This window comes from Epinephelus moara, chromosome 7 (genome assembly GCF_006386435.1).
Source record: "Epinephelus moara isolate mb chromosome 7, YSFRI_EMoa_1.0, whole genome shotgun sequence".
Lineage (NCBI taxonomy): Eukaryota > Metazoa > Chordata > Actinopteri > Perciformes > Serranidae > Epinephelus > Epinephelus moara.
In genome coordinates, this window is record NC_065512.1 from 19,132,329 (window position 1) to 19,151,562 (window position 19,234).

Sequence of the window (19,234 nt, forward strand, 5' to 3'; positions counted from 1 at the left end):
AAAAGAGATCAGTCACGCTCATCTGACTACATATTGTTTTAAATCCTGGCTAGAGTCCTGACAATCATCATGGATAAACTTTGCAGCATGAATTAAACACTAGACCTCGCTTCAACTGTAAAGATGTCTTTCAGTACAGTCGAGGTTTAATACAAAGGCAGCCCATGAATGACGATTTTTGTAATAGAAAATAACGCATCAGCATCAGCATAACAGTCTTAAAGTCAAAGCATGAATCATCCCACATCCATTCACTGAAAACTACTTAAACATACAGCGAATATGAAACGTCCTTTATTAGACAATGAGAAAAAGACTTTACAATTTGGAGCTTTTCGCTCACCTTGCTGGCCTGCAGTCTGAAGCAAATAAAGACCCAGGCTGTATATTCAAAGCTCTCACAAGGCACTAAACCTTGAGGTGCTTCTGTTTCTTTCTTTTCAGGTTTTGAATTCAGTTTTAGAGTCACAATCACGACACAACTTTCCTTTTTACAATAGCACTCAGCCACCTAAATGTTACACAAATCATTCATAACACCATTATCTGATTGCCATTTGATACAGAAAAACACACGACTAAAATAGGTATTAAATCAAAGGGCATCTACTGCAATGCAGTTTGTTTACAACCGAGTACATTCTGTGAGGTTAAAGATTCAGCTAGTTAAATCAAGTACACACAATATCAGACCACACACATGCTGTTGCACTGTGGTGTCGCATCCGTGGGGAGCCCTAGTTGTTTTGTACCGAAGCTTCTTTAACTGTCGTCCTCTGCAGTTTGTGCTCTTTTCTGATATCACAGCACCACACTGTTCCCAGTGGACACTAAGACTGTTTGGCACCGGTCTTCGACTTGGGCTCACTGGTCTTGGGCCTTTTGGACTCTGGAGGCTGGCACACTGGATCAGTGGGAGGAGACGGACGCTCTGGGGAAATACAAGAGAAGGGATCAGTGACACAAGGGTTACATATTTTTCTGTCTGCTGGTGCGATGTCACAAACACTTGGTTAGACAGAAGCAGTAGCAGACCAACAGGTTGATATGTATGGTGAAATACACTGACTATTTAAAGGGTAAGTTTGGTATTTTTCAACCTGAACCCTTTTCTGCATGTTTTTGTGTCTAAGGGTGCTTTCACACCTGCCCTGTTCGGTTCAGTTCAATCGAATTCATTTGCCCCCTAAGTGTTGTTTGTTTGGGCAGGTGTGAACACAGCAATTGAACCGAGACCTTCTTGAAGAGGTGGTCACGGTCCGGTTACAAACGAACTCTGGTGCGGTTCGTTTGTGGTAAGAACGTGTTCCGACCTTGATCTGAACCAACTGCAGTCACATGACACATTGTTTGGGTTAAACATGAGCATGTTACAGTCCTGGAGGATTATTAATGTGCGCCTCCTCCTGTACTGCCTTAATATGCACATTCAGCACATCCAATGCATCAAAACATTGTTTTCTAGTTGGAGCCGCGCCTCGTTTTCAAACTGTATGGTTTGCCTAAAATGAACAATGACAGCAATATAGTCCACGATGAGCAGCGCTAAAATCAACCTGCGTAGTTGTCCCTCCATTGTGACATTAGAAAGTGTCACATTTATCTTGCAAGTGTACTCTTCTTCAACGTTTTGTTTACTTCCTAGATTTTTCCCACATGGAAATTCTGACCAATCAAGAGCAGCTTTGTTGCACAAGGCACTTGATCTGTTCTGCTTGCAAATGCTGCCGTGAGAACATGAACCAACTCTAGGCAATTATGCAACTTTGGACCAAAATTAGTTCCTGATTCAGACCAAATGAGACAACTATAGGCTGAAAGCACCCTAAATGACTGATGGGAACAACTATTTTTAAAACTGGTCCAGTACTGAGACTGCAGTAGCCAGCAGTGGTCAAACAGGCTGCAATGTAAACACTTGGGTCATGTTTGCACCAACATTTTCTGTCCACTAAAACTGCTTGTTTTTACCACTGATATGTTCAGTCAGATTATTATTTTAAGTGTCTGACAACTTATGAAAAGGAGCCCTACACAGATAGACCTCTTTTGTTAAAGAGTAAAATCTTTTTTTTGTTTAACCAGAGACAGCCTTGAAATCGCTATCCATTTAAAGGAAGTAATTTTACCATTGAAAAATACTTCATTCAAAGCTGACGGACACAAAATAAAACTCACAAAACTGTCTTGGTTCAGCTGAAGTGAAAATATGCTGGCTTGATACACACTAATATTTCTGTTTATTTGAATGGAGTCTGATGTCAATTTTGGGGCTGTACAGAGGAAGGTTTAATGTGGGAATATAATGACAGAGTGAGTTACGTTCATCTACATTTCAAGAAAAACCAAAGTAGCTGCCCTCACTAACCATGTTTGGCCTTCTCAGTGGACGAGGGAGTGCGGAAGAGTGAACCGACAGCTGGAGATCGGGGTGCAACGGGAGTCAGAGATACTCTCCTGTAAACAAATAGAAAAAGCATGAATGATAGATGCTTTAAGCATGACAACAGAAAACACTCAAGCACAAAATATGACAATAAACTGTACCCGTCTACATTCACCAAAGTTAATCACTGTTCTTCTTCATGTATCATCTCTTTTGTTCTTCTGATTCGGACGTTGCCAACTAGTAAAACTAGTCAAGGAAAACGCTCCACGTTACAGATACAAGGCAAATACAAAAGCATGTGCAGACCTGCCATTGTCTACACGCAGTCTGTCAGAGTGATTATTATTTTATCGTCAGTGGGGGGTCCAACGGATCCCTCATACCAGACAGGGCTTTGTTCTCACTGCCAGCACTGAGAAGATGTAAACAGACGAAAACATCACAAGGCCATTACAGCTATTTATATATTGTTTCTCCATCTTTAAAACATTTATTTAAAACGACGTTTTAAAGAACAAGGTGCTTTCTTACTGCTGGTACTCATATGTAAACTGCATCTTTAGAGGTAATCAGCTTAGTTACTTTAACCATGAGGGGGAGGGAGGTGGATGCAGTTTGCTCCGTGTCGTCTCTTCCTCAGTCCGACTCCAGTCACAACACATTTGAATGGTTAAAGTATTTCCCTAAATTACTACACCCACTCTTGTATGAGGCATCACCGGCATTCACTCCATCTATAGTACATCTTAAGAGTTTAAATACCCTCAGTGGGTAAAAAACAAGCCTTGGAAGATGTTACGAGAACATAAGTTCAAAATACATTAATTCTGCTGCATGATTACTGACTAAAACTTTACAGCCTTCCCATATCACCCCGGTGAGAGCTTCTCTGACTGGATTCTTGTCAAAGTTAAATTCAAAATCCTCCTCATTAATTTCAGATCTTTAATATATCAGTGACTGCGCGCTAACAGTCTCCCTCTGGGGGTCAGATCAGAAAACTGCTGCATCTAAAAACCTACTTATTTGCAAAGGAATTTCATTTAGCTACTTGTTCTTCATCTTTTACAATTTTTTGTTCGTCTTTGATTAAAAAATGGATTCTTTTTCTATTTATTTATTTATTTAATTTTGGGGCTGTGAAGCACTTTGTAACCCTGCTATATGAATAAATGTTAAGTGTTATATGAATAAAGTTTTACTTGCTTGCTAATAATTATGTAAAGTATAAATATGATGCTCCAAACACAGGAAACATGTCTAAATTAAATAAAATACAAATAACAAGAGTGATTTTGGCAGTGTGGACTTATTCAAAGGTGTGAGTAACTGAAACATCCACATAATTTGGCTGAATACTGACAAACACATCCACAAACAGTGCACACAAATAGAGTATGATATGCACATGTGCTTAACGATTATTTGATTGGCAGTAAATTAGTCGCAACTAGTTTAATAACCGATAAATTGTTTTTAGTCAGTTATAGACAAAAATGTCGAGTATTCTGTTTCCAGGTTCTCAAATGTGAAGATATGCAGCTTTTCTCACTTTAACATCAGCGTTAAGATTTTGATTGTTACAAGCAGTTTGAAGACGCCACCTGAGTAAGGAACTGTGATGTGTGTTTCTTATTTCCACTTAGAGCTTCTGGCTCTGTAACACTGGAGCAGCCATTGGGAATTGTGAAGTTCTCCTCTGTGAATCCTCATTTGGACAAACAGCCTTTTCTGTCTGTGGAATTCTTTACCTACCAAACTCAAGCTGGATCCTGATTTCGATCAGTAATCAGTTATGTGGTCATGAATAATTTGGTGCTTCCTATTCTATGGTGCTAATTACGTATTGCAGTTTGTGTCTTGTTTTGTTACTGTTTGTACTCTGCACTGTTACTGGTGTTCTTGTTGCTGAGTCTTTTGTAACTCAAGGCCCAGCAAGGGACGGCCATTGCAAATTAGCTTAGGCTATAAATGCTGTGGTGTGTGGGGTTTGTGTATGCTACATAGTTGCCCCTTTACAAATAAACATTAAATAAATATCATATATTAATCAATAATGTATTAATCATGAGTTGCAGCCCTAACTTACTAACTGTAAACTCGTGAGCTCATCACTTGTCACTCTAACATTAAAACTGTCACTTAACCTTTATATATTTACTCTGTTACTGTCTTTACAAATTTATATAATTCCATTACCAGCCGCAACAGAGAGTACTTTTTTGTCGCAGCAATAGTGCCACAACTGTTCAAAATGCAGTCAGGAAGCTTCACGGGTGCGGTAGCTGAGATCAGAATAAACGCAGAGTTTAAAGATGGGTGTGATCTGAACGCTGCTGGCCCACATTCTTTTTAAGTTGCAGATCGCTGTATTGCAGCTGGAGTGAACCGATTGCATGATAGTCTCTAGCTTACATTTACATTAACCGGCACTATTTTCTGTATTAGATTCAGGTTTTGCATTTACTTGCGCAACTTTATCTATTTTTTGATATTTAATGAGTGTTGTTAGAGGGAGCCTGAGGCACAGATTTTCACTGCCAACAACTGCTCCTCTGTAATTGTTGCACATATGAATAAAGACCAAAATACACACACACGCCTGCCCTCATGTGCATTAAAAGCCTAAAGCATGTACAAAGGTTCACACTTTCAGAGGTATAATAATAATAATAATAATAATAAACTAATTGCCTTTCGCTCTGACAGAACCAAACTTAATAACCACTTTAACATTTACCTTGGGGTGGGCCCCTTTGGGGTGGCTGTGCCCTTAGGAGTAGTGGAAGACGCCTTATTAGGACTGTCGAGGTTTTTAGGGGTGGAGGGCGTGAGGGGGGCGACACGTGACTGGGTTTTGGAGGAGTTGGTTGGGGTGAGAGGGGTGATGCGAGGTTGCGGAGTAGAAGGTGCGCTTGTGCTTGCAGATGTTGGGGTCTGAGGTGCTGTGGTTTTAGGGGAAGAGGGCTTCCCCCATCCCTCCAGGGTGTTGAGGGTGATCCTACGGGGCTGAGGTTTAGGCTTGGCATTCGGCGTGCTCTTCTTCTCCTCTGGGGGAGTGACAGAGGGGGTGTCTTTCGTCTGGCTGGTTTGGGATGTGGGAGTCGGGGCTGAGCTTGGTGGCTGGGTCACAGGGGAGGTTTTGGCCGCTGACGACTTCTTGCCCTTTTTCTCAACGCCACTGCTTGGAGCAAAGATCTCCAGGGTGGGGGGCTCCTTCAGCGGAGTGCCCAGCTCCCCGGGAGAGAAGGACAGGAAGGAGCAGTAGCCGTCTGTGGAGGACACAGCCAGGAAGGAACCGTCACGAGACCTGAAGAGGATGTAACACAAAAACATGTCAGTGGGAGGAAGACTGAAACATGAGTGAAACACAGAGACAGATTTTAAATAATTATTCTTTAAGAATCCTGTGGTTATTGATACGTTTCAACGCCCATATGTACGCTGAAACATTTATTGGTCACTGTGATAATTCCTCTGGTCCATAAAAGCTACAAAGAGATTATTTTCTGACATGATTCCAACCCAAGATATGGGGGACAAGACAAGAGCCACAGCTCTCATTTTGTGGTAAAAATACATTCCAACATCAAACCAAAGTTATTATGAAATCTCAAATTACTCAAATTAAGTCATATCTTCCGGAGAAATTGCCTCTGCTGAAGTCTTGTGAACAAAACCTCATACAGAGCACAAACAAATTTGAAGATATGGTCAGCTTTAAAAACAGCTCAAACTAAGTTCAGAGCAAAAAATACAATTATTACCCTAAAGTATCCAAACGTTGTTTCAGAAGAGAGAGAGTCAACATGTTTTGAGAGGTGAGGACCAAAGCCAAACTACCTTGTATTTCAGTTAAAGGAGTGAGTTTAGAGAACAATTGTAGAGACGGACTGAAAACATGTAGAACATTAAGTGGGTTTAAACAAAAGTTAAAAAAAAAATAATGTATTGATGAACATGAAAATGGATGAGACTGTAATACTGACTTAGAGGAACAGGGTACAGGAACTTAAAAATGTGCATGTTGCCTTTTGTTAGTTGTTTTTTGTCTTTGGTGCCATTTCGCCTTGTTTGCCTGTTTCGTTTTGTTGTGTTGTTGATTTCTAAATATGATGTGCTGGTAAACGGGATAGGTAAAGTAGGTGTTATAAGCTGTAGCTTCAACCTACACCTTCTTCAGACGGCAATAGTGTCTAAGTTATGTTAAATTACTTCATTGTAATGTTATGCACTGTACTATTTAAGTATCTGCCATTTTCTGTGAGAGGCTGTGACTTAGTTTACATGAAATTGTAGATTAATACATGAAAAAAAAAAATCAAAATTCTAACTCTAATGACCAGAGAAAGGCTGAAATATGTGGATGACAAGACAAATCACCATGACAGAGGCTGTTGCATCAACATCTATTGCACGTGCTTAAAGAATCAAGGTGAGTTAGATCAAAATGCATTGTTAGTGGTAACATCAGTGTTGAATAAATCACACAAACGGTGAGCTGTTACTTTCACTGGAATAAGTTGCATTCAATTTTAAATGAATAATGCAAAAATAAAAATTGTGACCACTTTTCCAATTTTCACTTCATTCCCACAAAGGTGTTGCACTACACAAGAAAGCTCTCTGAAAGAAGAGTAGAAAAGAGCTGTAGTTCACCATGTAAGATCGCTGAGTGTGTGGTAGTGGATGTTGGACACCAGGCCGAAAGGAAGGGTCTGCTGTGTGTCGTACAAGAAGATGGAGTCCTCAGATGCTACAGCAAACACCATGCGGTACGGCAACTGGAATACGTTGGGAAGAACCTGAGTAGAACCATCTGTAGAGGAGAAATAGAGACAGAATGAGGAACATATTAAAAGGTGAAGACAATGTTATCAGTCTAGTTTGTTAACAAATAGAGCGTAAGTCCTTACCTTCTTCCTTCTTAGTCCTCAGTTCAAAGTAGACGGGGCAGCAGCGCACAGCCAGTGTCGCTTTAGTCGGACACGGTAGGTGGGCGATGGGCCTGAAACACACAGACGGAGATTCATACATCAACTACCAGCTTTAAAACAGCTGACACTGAGTCTGAAACACTACACAGCCACAGCATGTCACAAAGGTTACCTCTTGAGGCCCTTCCTGGAGAAAATGTAGGTGGTGTTTATGATGTTCTCTCCGATCTCCACACATCCAGCTGAGGGTTAAAAGGGTCACAGAAGAAGACAGAAATTAGTTTATATAAAAGGTAAAAAGAAAGGTTTTAGCAAAATTTGTGTGTTTGAATAATACTGAACATAAAAGTGGATAAATGAGACTTACATTATACTATTTTCCCAGATAAATGCAAGGAAAAAAACTAATTTTGAGAATGCTGTGTAGGTACCTGGGGCGAGCAGGAAAGACCCATCCGGTGTGAAGGAAAGACGTCGGAAAAACGACCTCATGCTGTCATCGTGGAACATTCTGTACTGCTTGACCTGCAAAGATAAAGAGATATGCAGCACTGAGTGTTTGCGTGTGACATGCTCCACTCACCTGGCAGCAGGGCAGAAAATCTCTTAAGATTTTATAGAGTAAATTTAATCATTTTAATCCCAAATATAGAGAAGACAAATATTCAGAGGGGTCATAAACATGTTGTCGTCAACAGGTGGCCAAAACTGGAGCATGAGTGTTTTTAATCTTTAAAAAAATCTACATAGAAAAGCTGATAACTAGATCAGGTTCAGTGGACATTTCTAATTTTGACAAAGCTCGTGAAAAAATGTTAAATGTCAGACTTTGGTCACATCTTGCTCAAAGGAGTGACCCAACTGAGCATCATCAAAAGCAACACTGACCTCTCCCTCTGCAAGTGGCCCAGAGCTCATTTTACTGATACAGGAGGCTTTCTTCTTGGTGTGAGTGCTATACACACGCATCACTCTGAAGGGAAGGAAAAGCAAAAACATCTTAAGCATGACACTGCTGAAACATCAGCAAATACATTTATTTAATGAAGATCAGACTCAGTTCAGACCAATGATTCACGACGAGACGAAACCGTGTTAGAATGTTGTGGAGAAAAGTTGCAGCGGTGTGAAAAGGGCCGGTCTCAACTCGACTCAAGCCGCCTGATGGTGTCACCTGTGACTCAGCTGGCTAAATAGCCGGCGGCTGGTTTTAGAACATAAAGCACATCCCCTGTTTCAACAGCCTATCATCCCCACTGAGCCCTCTGTTTCCATCCTCATGGTGTGCCGGTGTCGCTGCTCGCTGAATGTGCTTTGCTATTTCATCACTACTACAAATGCAGCTGTAGCCAGTATCGCACTATCACTATCCTCATTCGTATTTTAAGAAGCTACAAATTATATTCAGCCACAAAATAAGCCTGAATAGCTGGAAATCATAACAGAAATACAGAGAGTTGTTGCATAGAGATGATACACTGTCTCATCTAGTTGCATTAGTGTGAACTGGCACGTTTTTAAAAGGTTGCGGAGCGGCGCATTGCAAGCCTGTTTCAACTCATCTTGTCGTGAATCTTTGGTCTGAACCAGGATGTCTGAATCTGTTCTTCTACCTGTCACAGCTGAGAGTGGCCACATATTGCCCCAGAGGATCCCAGGTCACGCCCTGCACGTAGCTCTTGTGGTCATTCAAGATACACAGCTTCTGTCCTTAACACAAGAACAGTTGCAAACAACAAAATAAATACAGTGTACAAATATAACAGCTGAACCTTTATGGAACACACACACACACACACACACACACACACACACACACACACACACACACACACACACAGGTATCTATGAGTCAAAGCAAACCTTTGTTGATGTCCCACATAATAGCTGTGTTGTCGACGGACCCAGACACCATGAAGTTTCCATCCCGTGTCCAGCAGATGTCATACACGTCCTCTATGTGTCCTCTGAAGACAAAGGAAAATAAATCTCTTTTTATAACCACAACACTGCCACACATTTGCATTAGATAGCAAATTACAAAATGGACAAACAAGCAGATCTCCATACTCAGACTAATATTAATTCATTTTAATCAGCTCATAGCAAAGGAATGGTTCTGTTGACATCCTGAAATGTTGACTGTGTCATGTGTCTGACCTCAGTGATTTTGGGTGCTGCACAAGACACTGATATGACTGTCAGTTTTGTAAAGTAAGCAAAATTGAGTGAGGCAGACGCCAGTGAAAAGATAAGATATGATCCTTACAAAGCTCACTGCTCACAGTGCTTCATAACACAGCACGAAAGGATTTTACAACTCTGAAAAATCATCAAGGTGGGAATCATTTTATCCTGTCTCGACAATTATAAGATGAACAATAGAATCAATTCATTCTGGCTGTTTTTGACAGCTACACACTGTGCCAGCCAGCGGTGTTATCCACATGAATAAGGGACCTGCGTTCACACATTTTTCATTTCAAAACTCCAGACAGCTTGGTAGATTTTATTTAACATTTGACCACAAAATAATGTAAACAAATGATTTTAAAATCCAACTATATTATGGCTATGTATGTTATTATGTTGTCAAATAATTGCCAGAAGATTGTAGCTGGCTTAGCATATTAAATAAATAATATTATATTAGTGTTCCCCCCAATTCTTTTTAGTCTATTTTACAAATAAGAACCAAAAATGAGTTGGGAAATTTTATTTTCACTGCACCTGTACAGCCTTGTTTATGTACTGTGTCCATGGAAACTACATAACTCAAATGTTGACACAATCTTAATATTTGTGATGCTGTGCATATATGCAATTTAAAGATATTGCCGCATTTTCTTTCAAACTAATTTGATCATGGACGCCTGGATTTGGCACACTTACAAGGCACTTGGGGAGCTGACTTGCTGTGGTGCATGGGCATAGAGGGAGCTCTGCACAGGGCTTGGTTTTATGGACAAAAATTCATATCTCTGTATTTTCAGGCTGAACGGCGATACACTATATATATCTAGGTATTTTTTACGAAATGGGCTACGTGTTCAGTTGCAGGTCAAAGCCACATTTGAGATGTCAGAAGCACTTTTATGAAAACAGACCGATCAAAATAAAATGCAAAGACAGGTATTGAAAATATGTAGCTGCACAACATGTAAATGAAATATCATATAAAATAAAAAGCAGAGGTGTACGTTAACTTTGTGCACATAGCACTGGAGCTACAGAGGTTTAAAGGTTTGCAGCACAGGACACAAAACTATAACGTTACTATAAGAGTATTAAATCCATTATACTTGTGACTTGACCCGATATCGATATAAATGGTACTGTCATATATCGTACAGAGTTGTGATATTACCCAGCCCTAGCACTGCATAGAAGCTTATGTTTAGTCGCACACCATATTTCTTGCCTCACTTTCAACGACATCAAGCTCACTCTGGCATGCAAAGGATAGAATAGGGGCAATAGTCTGGAAACACATATTTATCTATACTCACTGTTTTTTCCACACTTATCCAGACCTGGAAATTACCTAACTCAAATTCCATACTTTTCCAAATAGTAGAGGAACCCTGTGCGTTTTCTGAAGCAGTGCTATTGTCGGCCTTGATACAGTCTGTGTTTATAGAATCGACTGGCATTAAATCACTGTAACTCGATGGGATCCAAACTGCCAGAGGTATGAACCAGACTTGTGTACCTTAATGTCTTGACCACAGACCAGCTCTCTTTGTTTAGCTGTGCATCTTCATCCTCCTGGAACACAGGCGCCTGCTCCGGCTCCTTAGAGTCATTGAGCTTCCACAGCAGAATCGCTGCATCTGTAACAAATAAAAACCCAACAATTACTAGAGGCCACTGTATTTTAAAATACTTGTTTTGTTTGAGAACGACAGCACCAATGCCTTTTAAATACTGCCTGTTAAAACTTTAGATTGAACATATTTCATCTTACATGTGAATTTTATGTGTGACATACCATCTCCTCCTGAAGCAAGCAGCTCTCCACTGGGGCTGAAGCGCACTACGTTCACAGCCTTGGTATGTCTGGCCAGATTAGACAGAAACTCCACCACCGCCTTCCCGTCTGGGCCCGTGTCTACCCGCCACAGCTGCATCAACATCAGGGCAAAAAGTCATTAAACACACACTCTATGACCTTTTATATCATAGCTGCAGGTAAATATGAACTCTTTAAAAAGAAAAACTATCTAATAGGGGTATAACAACACATCAATATGGATTGATATATCGATTCTGTGATCAGCAATCCAATACCATCGACAAAAATCAAAAACATAAATACATATCACCATCTTTGAGATACCCCTTTCGCTTGAAATTACCACGGCACTTAATTTAAAAACAAAACACATTTTCAAATAAATCAATTTCTTATTAATGTACATTTGGTGGAACAACGACCTATATATAGTGTGCGTTACCCTGACGTGACTTCAGCTAAATAATCTGCCGTTGGTTCAGGCCAAATTTGGTTATGTGAGGCAAACCAATTGCTCTCGGAGCTGGCTGTCTGAATAACATGAAAACAGTAGTTTAAATGACAGGAAGCACCTTTTAATGTGTATAGGAAAGCTGTAGGTGCGTCAACTGATACTGCTTGTTTGTTAGACACTTTAAATTGTCATGATTTACTATTTTTTTGGCTTTCTCATGAGTAAATGTGCAACTCCATGTCTGAGCCTCTCTTATTTTAAGTCTTGTTCATGCGAATTCTGTATGTGATAGTCACCCAGTTAAGATCAAGGAAAAACCCCAAATAACGTCCAACTAAGTGTGTCTATATGAAAATGTAAGATTATTTCATTCTGTAAAAAACTACAACTGTACTGATATTAAATGACATTTAACAGAAAGTGTGAACCCCACTTCTTTAGTGCTGCACATTTGCATTAGTGCAGCAACCATTATGTTTACTTCATGCTCACAGGTAAAGTAACATTTTCTTTGGCTTGTGTTACACTGTTCATTTCCTAGACACATGCATGTGCACAGTTTTACATCACATGGCCATTAAAGTAATCCCTTGTCAGACAAGCGTTGTCTTGGTTCACCACTGCATTAACCAGATATATTCATCCCTCTCGTCCTCTCCACTCACTCTGACTGTGGTGTCCACTCCAGCTGTTGCCAGCCGATGAATGCGTCCATCTGAGCTGTGCTGAAAGTCCAGACTGTAGATGGGCTCCTTGTTGTGCCACGCAATCTCACACGTTACCACCTTCATCTTAATTTATATCCAACACCGACCTCAGGAGGGAAAAACATTTAAATGTGATACTTCTGACAGTTTCAAACGGGCTGATATTTGCTAAGCAGTTAGCACAGACTGTTATCTCCACACGTTGGACAATATGAAGCCTGTGTGACGGGTTGCAGAGGAAACTAAACTCATAAAACAGCTACTTTAGTCATACAATCGTTGAAAGCGAATGCTACAACTAGCTAACACCGTTAGCTTAGCAACACATTTAGCGGGTTTGTTGGGATGATTGTAGTTAACGTAACGGACAAACGATAAAACCAAGAGCATGTTTACGTCAGTTATTGTCTTTAACGAGCATGTTTGTTACAAATAAAGCTGAGTTATAAGTTTATTCTTCGAAGTGAAATCATTTTGAACTAAGTTACAGTGTTTTACCTCCTCTGTTGTCCAGCTGAAGCGATTAATAGTTTCCCGCGTACGATTCGTTCAAAACTTCCGGTCGAGTGGGCTGCGGTGATTGGACGAGAAGGCGGAATGGGCGGTGACTGGTGGGTACAGTCATGCCGCATTCAGGTAGTCTCGGAAAAATCGGAAATTTGAGGTTTAACCCGGAAAAAGTAGAACATTATAAAAATAAAAGCAGGAGCAGGCATTGCGGGTAAGTTATATAACGTTAAGTTACTTATGTTGTCCTGAATAGACGTAGTTTACATGTAGGAATATGGTTATCATAGTGAATTAGGTTAGTATAGACTGTGCCAACATGTAGGTGTGAGAAGTCTAATAAAGAAGTGTGAAATTCAGTGGTCGGTTTAAAAAATTGTGAATTCGACTTTCACACAGAAGAGCTTGACTCATTTTGACAAAAATAGTTAAAAACATGGATAAATGAAATTAAATCAAATGTTTGTGCCAATTATTGTTATCATACACATGTGGTTATTGTTGTCAAATGCATATACTGTCATTTATGTTAATATATAACTAAAATCAGTGTTATTGTAGCTATTGACATTAGTCTGCCCCATCTCTCTCTCTCTGCCTCCCCGTTTATGGATCATTTTGTCACGTGGATTACTGTAAATTTATTATGTTGATCTGTTCCATACAGCATGTATTGCACGTCTGTCCGTCCTGGAAGAGGGATCCCTCCTGAGTTGCTCTTCCTGAGGTTTCTACCACTTTTTTCCCCTTAACGTTTTTTTCCTTAGCCGCTATGAGTGTCCAAGGACATGTTAAGGCAAACTGTGATTTGAAATAGTGGGCTTTATAAATAAAACTGAACTGAAAAAAAAATGAATTCACTTGAGACAGTCATTAATTTAAATAAGACTTTTTTTTATTGACTTTTAAAGCCTAGTATTTATAAAATTGAATTTAAGACATTCTGAAACATTCAAAGGACCTGCAGACACCCTGTTCCAATGAGTTACATGAATATGTAGAATAGTCATCAGTGACATCTAAAGTCTGCAATCGGTGAGACACCTTAAGGAACTTTTAAGTTCAACTTAAGTTTTAAATGAAATGTTTAAATCACTGCAAGCTGTGATTGACAAGCCTGTCTGATGTACTTTGATCTAGATACTGTATTGAAAGTGTAGCCTTCCAGTCCAGAGAGGAAGAAGCCTGCACGTACAACATGCAGGTTTTGACCCCTATCATGGTTGCGTATATAAAAAAATTGCTCAAGCAAGCAAAACCTGTTTTAGGACTTCAGCTCAGGAAGGTTCTTGATAACTTTTTCACTTAACTTTCACTTTGTGTCACCCAGAAACATACTGTAACATACCACTGACAGCCTTATCTTCTATAATGTTTGTTATATCAAAAGAGTTCACAAGGATGCCAATGATAATGTGCCATCGAGCATTTCATCACGGAGCAAAGGCAGGAAATATAAAAATATATTTGACAGAATACATACAAAATTGGCTTCAATTCAAACCAAAGGGGAAACAGTCAGTGGTCATTGTGAAACAGGAACAAAATCAGATACAGAGCCTTTCAGTGTTCGTTTGGAAAAACCTTTACATTACAGTTTACAGCAAAGCAAAGTGAATGCTAATAACGTTCATTTATGTACACAATAACTGCATTGGTTATATTGCTTTCATAATTCATAAGATAAAGACATGAAGGAAAGCAGCTTACACTGTGTTGAATTGATTGTATATCGATAAAAAAAGCTGCAAACATTAAACAAACCTTCAAATAAATAACATTTAATCTCCCTACACTCACTGGAATCTGTTTTGAGTCATTACAGGTGGAGTGTGGCACTTTATTCCAGGATTTTTTTTTTTTCATTTATTGCTCCATCCCTCTGTCTACCAGCTCCAAGGCTGCACCAGACTCCATTCTCCTGGAGAGATATTGTTCAAGGATTTCATCAATTACATTGCACTCATAATTCACTTGGTCCAGGTCTAGAGCGGGGACGTCGCGGACGAGAAGGCGCCCGATGTTGTGCCTCAGCTCGATCAAACTGAGGGGAGGAGAGAAACAGAGCAATCAGGTTGATGAGTTCATTAATCAGATAAATCAGTTACTGATCATTTATGCAACATGAAAGGAAAGCGATTTTCCAACAATCCAACCTTCTGGATGTATCCGAGGTCAAATCTGTGCCACCGTTTGCCATCGCTCCCCTCTCCTCTGGATCTGTTTGTGCAGTAGAATCAGTCACTCTGCGTGGAGTTGTGCTTCCATTTTGTGCGTTTTCCCTTTGCTGCTGCAGACTCAACCTGAGCTCTTCACACTGGGCTGCCAGGTTCGCCCTCTCCTCCTCAAGACTCTCCACCTGGTGGCAGAGCACGCAGTAAAGCCCAGGAGGAAAGAACATGAATAAAGGAGGTACATTAGTACATTAGGCAAAAGACATAACCATACAACCTTACAGCTCATGTGGTGATAATACTGTGTAGCAACATAATCTCAGCTCAAAAGGCCACTTTATAGCTTTATAGCGCTTACTGCTTTGTGCCACAGAGATTCACTGTTGCCCCAAAACTATTATAATCAGTGTGTCACACTGTTGGCTGACACGTAACTTCATTGCAGTCGAAATGGGCACTGTAGTGTATTATGAACCGGTCCCACATGCGCTGGTCTGCAACTGTAAACACTCACTTGAGCACTGAATCTGCAGCTGAAAATAGTTCCTAGCAAACTCACTATTTATCATTATTATTATTTATAAGGAAATTAAAGACCAGTCTTTTACTTCAAGCTCAAAATACAGATGGAACACTGACCTGTGAGAGCAGTTCATCCCGCTCCTGGTTTCTTTGATCCAGCTCCCGCATCAGACAGTCGACTTGCACTGCAATGTCATCAATGTCCTTTTCCTCACCTTGGGCAGTACCGGGCTTGGTCTCAGTGGCTGCCAGTGAAAGCTCTTTGTCCTTAATCAGCTCATTGACTTTCTGTTTGGCCTTCTCAAACAGACTTTTATAGTCCTCCCCAAACTCGCTTCCCTCCGTCTGACAGGCCTGGTGAGAACACTCCTTCTTTACATTGGTCTGAGACAGCTCCCGCAGCCTGCCCTCCATGTCCGACAGTTGGCAGGTGAGTTTATGGACCTGCTCTTTAAAGGAGTCTCTCTCCTCAGCTGTAGCCTGCATAAGCTCTAGGAGGTGGTCTTGCTGTTCCTGTACTTCAGTCACACTGGGGAGGTTAACTGGAGAGTCGCGGGCATTTTCACAGGAAGGTCCAGCATCTCCGTCATTATCCAGGTGATCTGTCACTCTGTTCTGCAAGGTCTGCTTTCCGTGATTCTCACTGTGAGCGTCTCCGCTCTCTTCCTTAATTACACTTTGCTCATCGTTGCAGACACCGACGCCAACATCTGACGTCCGTTCTCTGCTGTTCTTACTAGATGCACTCTGCTCTGCTCTCTCCTCCCTTTCAGTTAGACTTCGGTCCTCCTCTTCCTTCTTCACTTTGGTTACTTCTGTCTGTGTGGTGATGCTGGCCACGACTGGAGGGGGTGCTGGGGAGGGACTGGTTCCCACAGCTGCCGACCCCGCAGAGCCCGTTCCTGCAACGTCTGTCGTCGAGGCGTCGTCCACAGCAGCATCATCGCTGCACTCCAACAGCATGCCGACGTTAGCATCACTCTGCTCTTGTTCTGTCTTTACCTTACTCAAATCAAAGCCTGTCTTCTTTGGCTTGGGAGTACTGACAGTCTCCAAGATTAAAATGTCATCATCAGTATCATCATCATCATCATCATCAATGAGCAATGATGGGGAGCTCGGTGGGTTCACATCCACCGACGTATTTGTGTTGCCCCGATGGAAGCCATTAATTTTAGGTCTTTTGGGTGTCATTTGTGGAGAAATAGGCTGTGCTCTTTTTCCCCTGCAGTGCACAAAAAGCTCATTTATTATGCATCTTAAACAAAGTCAAACGGATATTTATTAGCTTGCAAACAACACTGAAACATACCTCAGGGGGCCTGTCGACAGCGAGCATACACTAGAAATAATTGGAAGACCACTGCTACTGGAAGGACTGCAAGCTGGAGAGAAAGAAAACAGATTCAATTCAATTTTATTTCTAAAGCCCAATTTCACAAATCACAATTTGCCTCAGAGAGCTTTACAGCATACAACATCCCTCTGTCCTTGGACCCTTAAAGAAGATAAGAAAAAACTCTCAATCTCTCAAACACACACTGTCTCTCTCACACATACGGACACACACACAAGGAGCTATTTTCTTTTTTACCAGCTTGTGAAAGTGTTGATATCAGAGGGGAGGATTCAGCCCTCACAGCACCCCCATGTGGAGTATTAAAACTACTCTTTGGGGTAGTGGGAGTGGACGGGGAATGGACAATCTGTCAACAAGAACAACAAAAAGAAAACATAAAAATGTGTTTTGTTAATTTGTCATTAGTAATATTCCTACACCATATCCACCTTCTGAAATTTAATTATTTAAACTCCTGTTTACACAATCTTTATGTTTAGTAAAATGGAATCAACTCAAATCGTCACTCCCGACCTGCTGCTTTCTCTGGGCTGGTGACTGCCGAGCGAGATTAGCCAAGCGCTGCATTTCCTGCCGCTTTCTTTCCTCCTCAGCCTGGAAAAAAAGTGCAATTAATCAGAGGTGGGAGCAACTCATTGTTATGCAAGGCACAAGTAAGTCTCAAGTCCTAAAGTTTTGAGTTTTGAGTCCTAAACAAGTCATAATGCACTCTTCACCCAATGTAATGCCATTTTAAGTATTACAGAATACAGAGTATTCATATTAAAGTTACATTTACATGACATTTGGTCTTAACTGTTTTTGGGACAAGGACCCCTAAACTGATACACCTCAGGTCACAGACCCAATTTAACCAATTTAAAAAAGATTTTGCTTCAGTGACTGCCAACTACAGTTGTGGAGATAACTGTGGAGGAAGTGAAACCTGTGGTCGGAATAGTCACTCTTATGACTCATACTCACATTGTTCTCACTTATGTGGTAAATTATATAGTAAATTCCTCATTTTCTGGGGAACCCCACGAACTCCCTCAAGGACCCTTGAGGCCAGATGCAAAAACTATACGTATATTCAAAGACAGAAAGGTCCATACACATTCTTTTCCTCAATCATTGTAGAGCTGGGCGCACATGCACAAGTAATTTCCACACAGCCATGAATAAATGTAGAAATGTTCTTAAACATCCGTTTGTATGTCAATAGCTGTGCTCTACCATTTATTAGACATGACAATGAGAAGAACAGCAAATAAAGTGCAGTTTCACTGATCATGTCGCTTTGGCGAGGTCCTTCAACGGTGCCAGAACAGCACCACTGTGGATATTTGTAGTGTCCATACCACTTATTCATCTGTAAAACATCATCATGCTCCAAAGTTCATAACATTAAACAATCATTAACAGGGCGATAAGAGCTCGAATGTCAATGAAAAGTAGGGTTGGGTAACGAAACTCGGTACTTTTTGTACTTGGTACCGATTCACGTCGGTACTACCGAGTACCGATTCACTTAAAATGAAACGGTGCCAAATTTCGGTACCTGAGGTGGAGGCGGAGCGAGAGCTCATGACTAGCACCTCAGACTCAGCAACAATGGCGACAAAAACAATGTGCAGACAAAAGTTAACGTGCAGCACTGTTCCTAAATGTTCTCAATAAAATGTTGAAACTGAGAAGTTTGGACTATGGGCCCGAACGACGCATAGTGTGTCCAAATTCACACCCGTTCTTCTCTGTGGATTTTCTCCGCGACCGTGGGTCATAGCAAGAAGCCACGAATATCAGCGGAAACAGCAGAATTGTAGCTTTCCGACAAGGCCAAGCACTTGTTTTCACAGCGAAAAATTACAATAAAATGATGTATAACAGAGCTTTCATACAGCTTTGCACACACATTACTGTTGGATGGATTACTCGCGAACGCAGGCTCGCACAGAAATACCACGCATATCACATGAAAGCCAGGACCACACACATCATTGTGCTGTCATCCCATCACTCTCTAAATACAGATCAATTGTCTACAAAATAAAAACTTGACGAATTTCTTTACAATCCATTATACAGATCTTGTTATCAGTCACTTCATATAGTGAGGAATATCTATCTTACCACGTCTTAGGCTTGCGTGTGTTTCTCCCTGTCTATCCACATTTGTAGTCCGGCTTT

General features: G+C 40.8%; 2 protein-coding genes across 2 annotated transcripts in view; both read right to left on the bottom strand.

The window, feature by feature from the left end:
- Positions 1 to 275: 275 nt before the first annotated feature.
- On the bottom strand, positions 276 to 13,057 carry chaf1b (chromatin assembly factor 1, subunit B). The gene is made up of 14 exons (XM_050049719.1): positions 13,001 to 13,057; positions 12,461 to 12,609; positions 11,318 to 11,450; positions 11,039 to 11,159; positions 9,190 to 9,293; positions 8,940 to 9,036; positions 8,215 to 8,299; positions 7,758 to 7,851; positions 7,499 to 7,568; positions 7,306 to 7,397; positions 7,049 to 7,208; positions 5,130 to 5,699; positions 2,369 to 2,457; positions 276 to 931 (listed from the first exon to the last, which is right to left on the bottom strand). Exons 2-14 carry the CDS (start codon positions 12,584 to 12,586, stop codon positions 831 to 833), a joined length of 1,842 nt encoding a protein of 613 aa, XP_049905676.1. The 5' UTR covers positions 12,587 to 12,609; positions 13,001 to 13,057; the 3' UTR covers positions 276 to 830.
- Positions 13,058 to 14,578: 1,521 nt separating this feature from the next.
- The window catches only part of morc3a (MORC family CW-type zinc finger 3a), a 14,977-nt gene continuing 10,321 nt past the window's right edge, over positions 14,579 to 19,234 (bottom strand). The window contains exons 14-19 of the mRNA XM_050048991.1: positions 17,579 to 17,659; positions 17,300 to 17,411; positions 17,018 to 17,090; positions 15,823 to 16,930; positions 15,166 to 15,368; positions 14,579 to 15,053 (exon numbers count right to left, since the gene is read on the bottom strand). Of these exons, the coding sequence (XP_049904948.1) occupies positions 14,876 to 15,053; positions 15,166 to 15,368; positions 15,823 to 16,930; positions 17,018 to 17,090; positions 17,300 to 17,411; positions 17,579 to 17,659 (1,755 nt within the window). The 3' untranslated portion in view covers positions 14,579 to 14,875. The remainder of the gene's footprint in view (positions 15,054 to 15,165; positions 15,369 to 15,822; positions 16,931 to 17,017; positions 17,091 to 17,299; positions 17,412 to 17,578; positions 17,660 to 19,234) is intronic.

Excerpts from the sequence above, each read along its gene's own strand:
- chaf1b (XM_050049719.1), bottom strand. The coding sequence starts at position 12,586 with ATGAAGGTGGTAACGTGTGAGATTGCGTGGCACAACAAGGAGCCCATC. Across the intron at positions 8,300-8,939 it reads GCCACTCTCAGCTGTGACAG|AGTGATGCGTGTGTATAGCA; the intron begins GTAGAAGAACAG and ends CCTTCCCTTCAG. Across the intron at positions 7,569-7,757 it reads GTCTTTCCTGCTCGCCCCAG|CTGGATGTGTGGAGATCGGA; the intron begins GTACCTACACAG and ends TTTAACCCTCAG.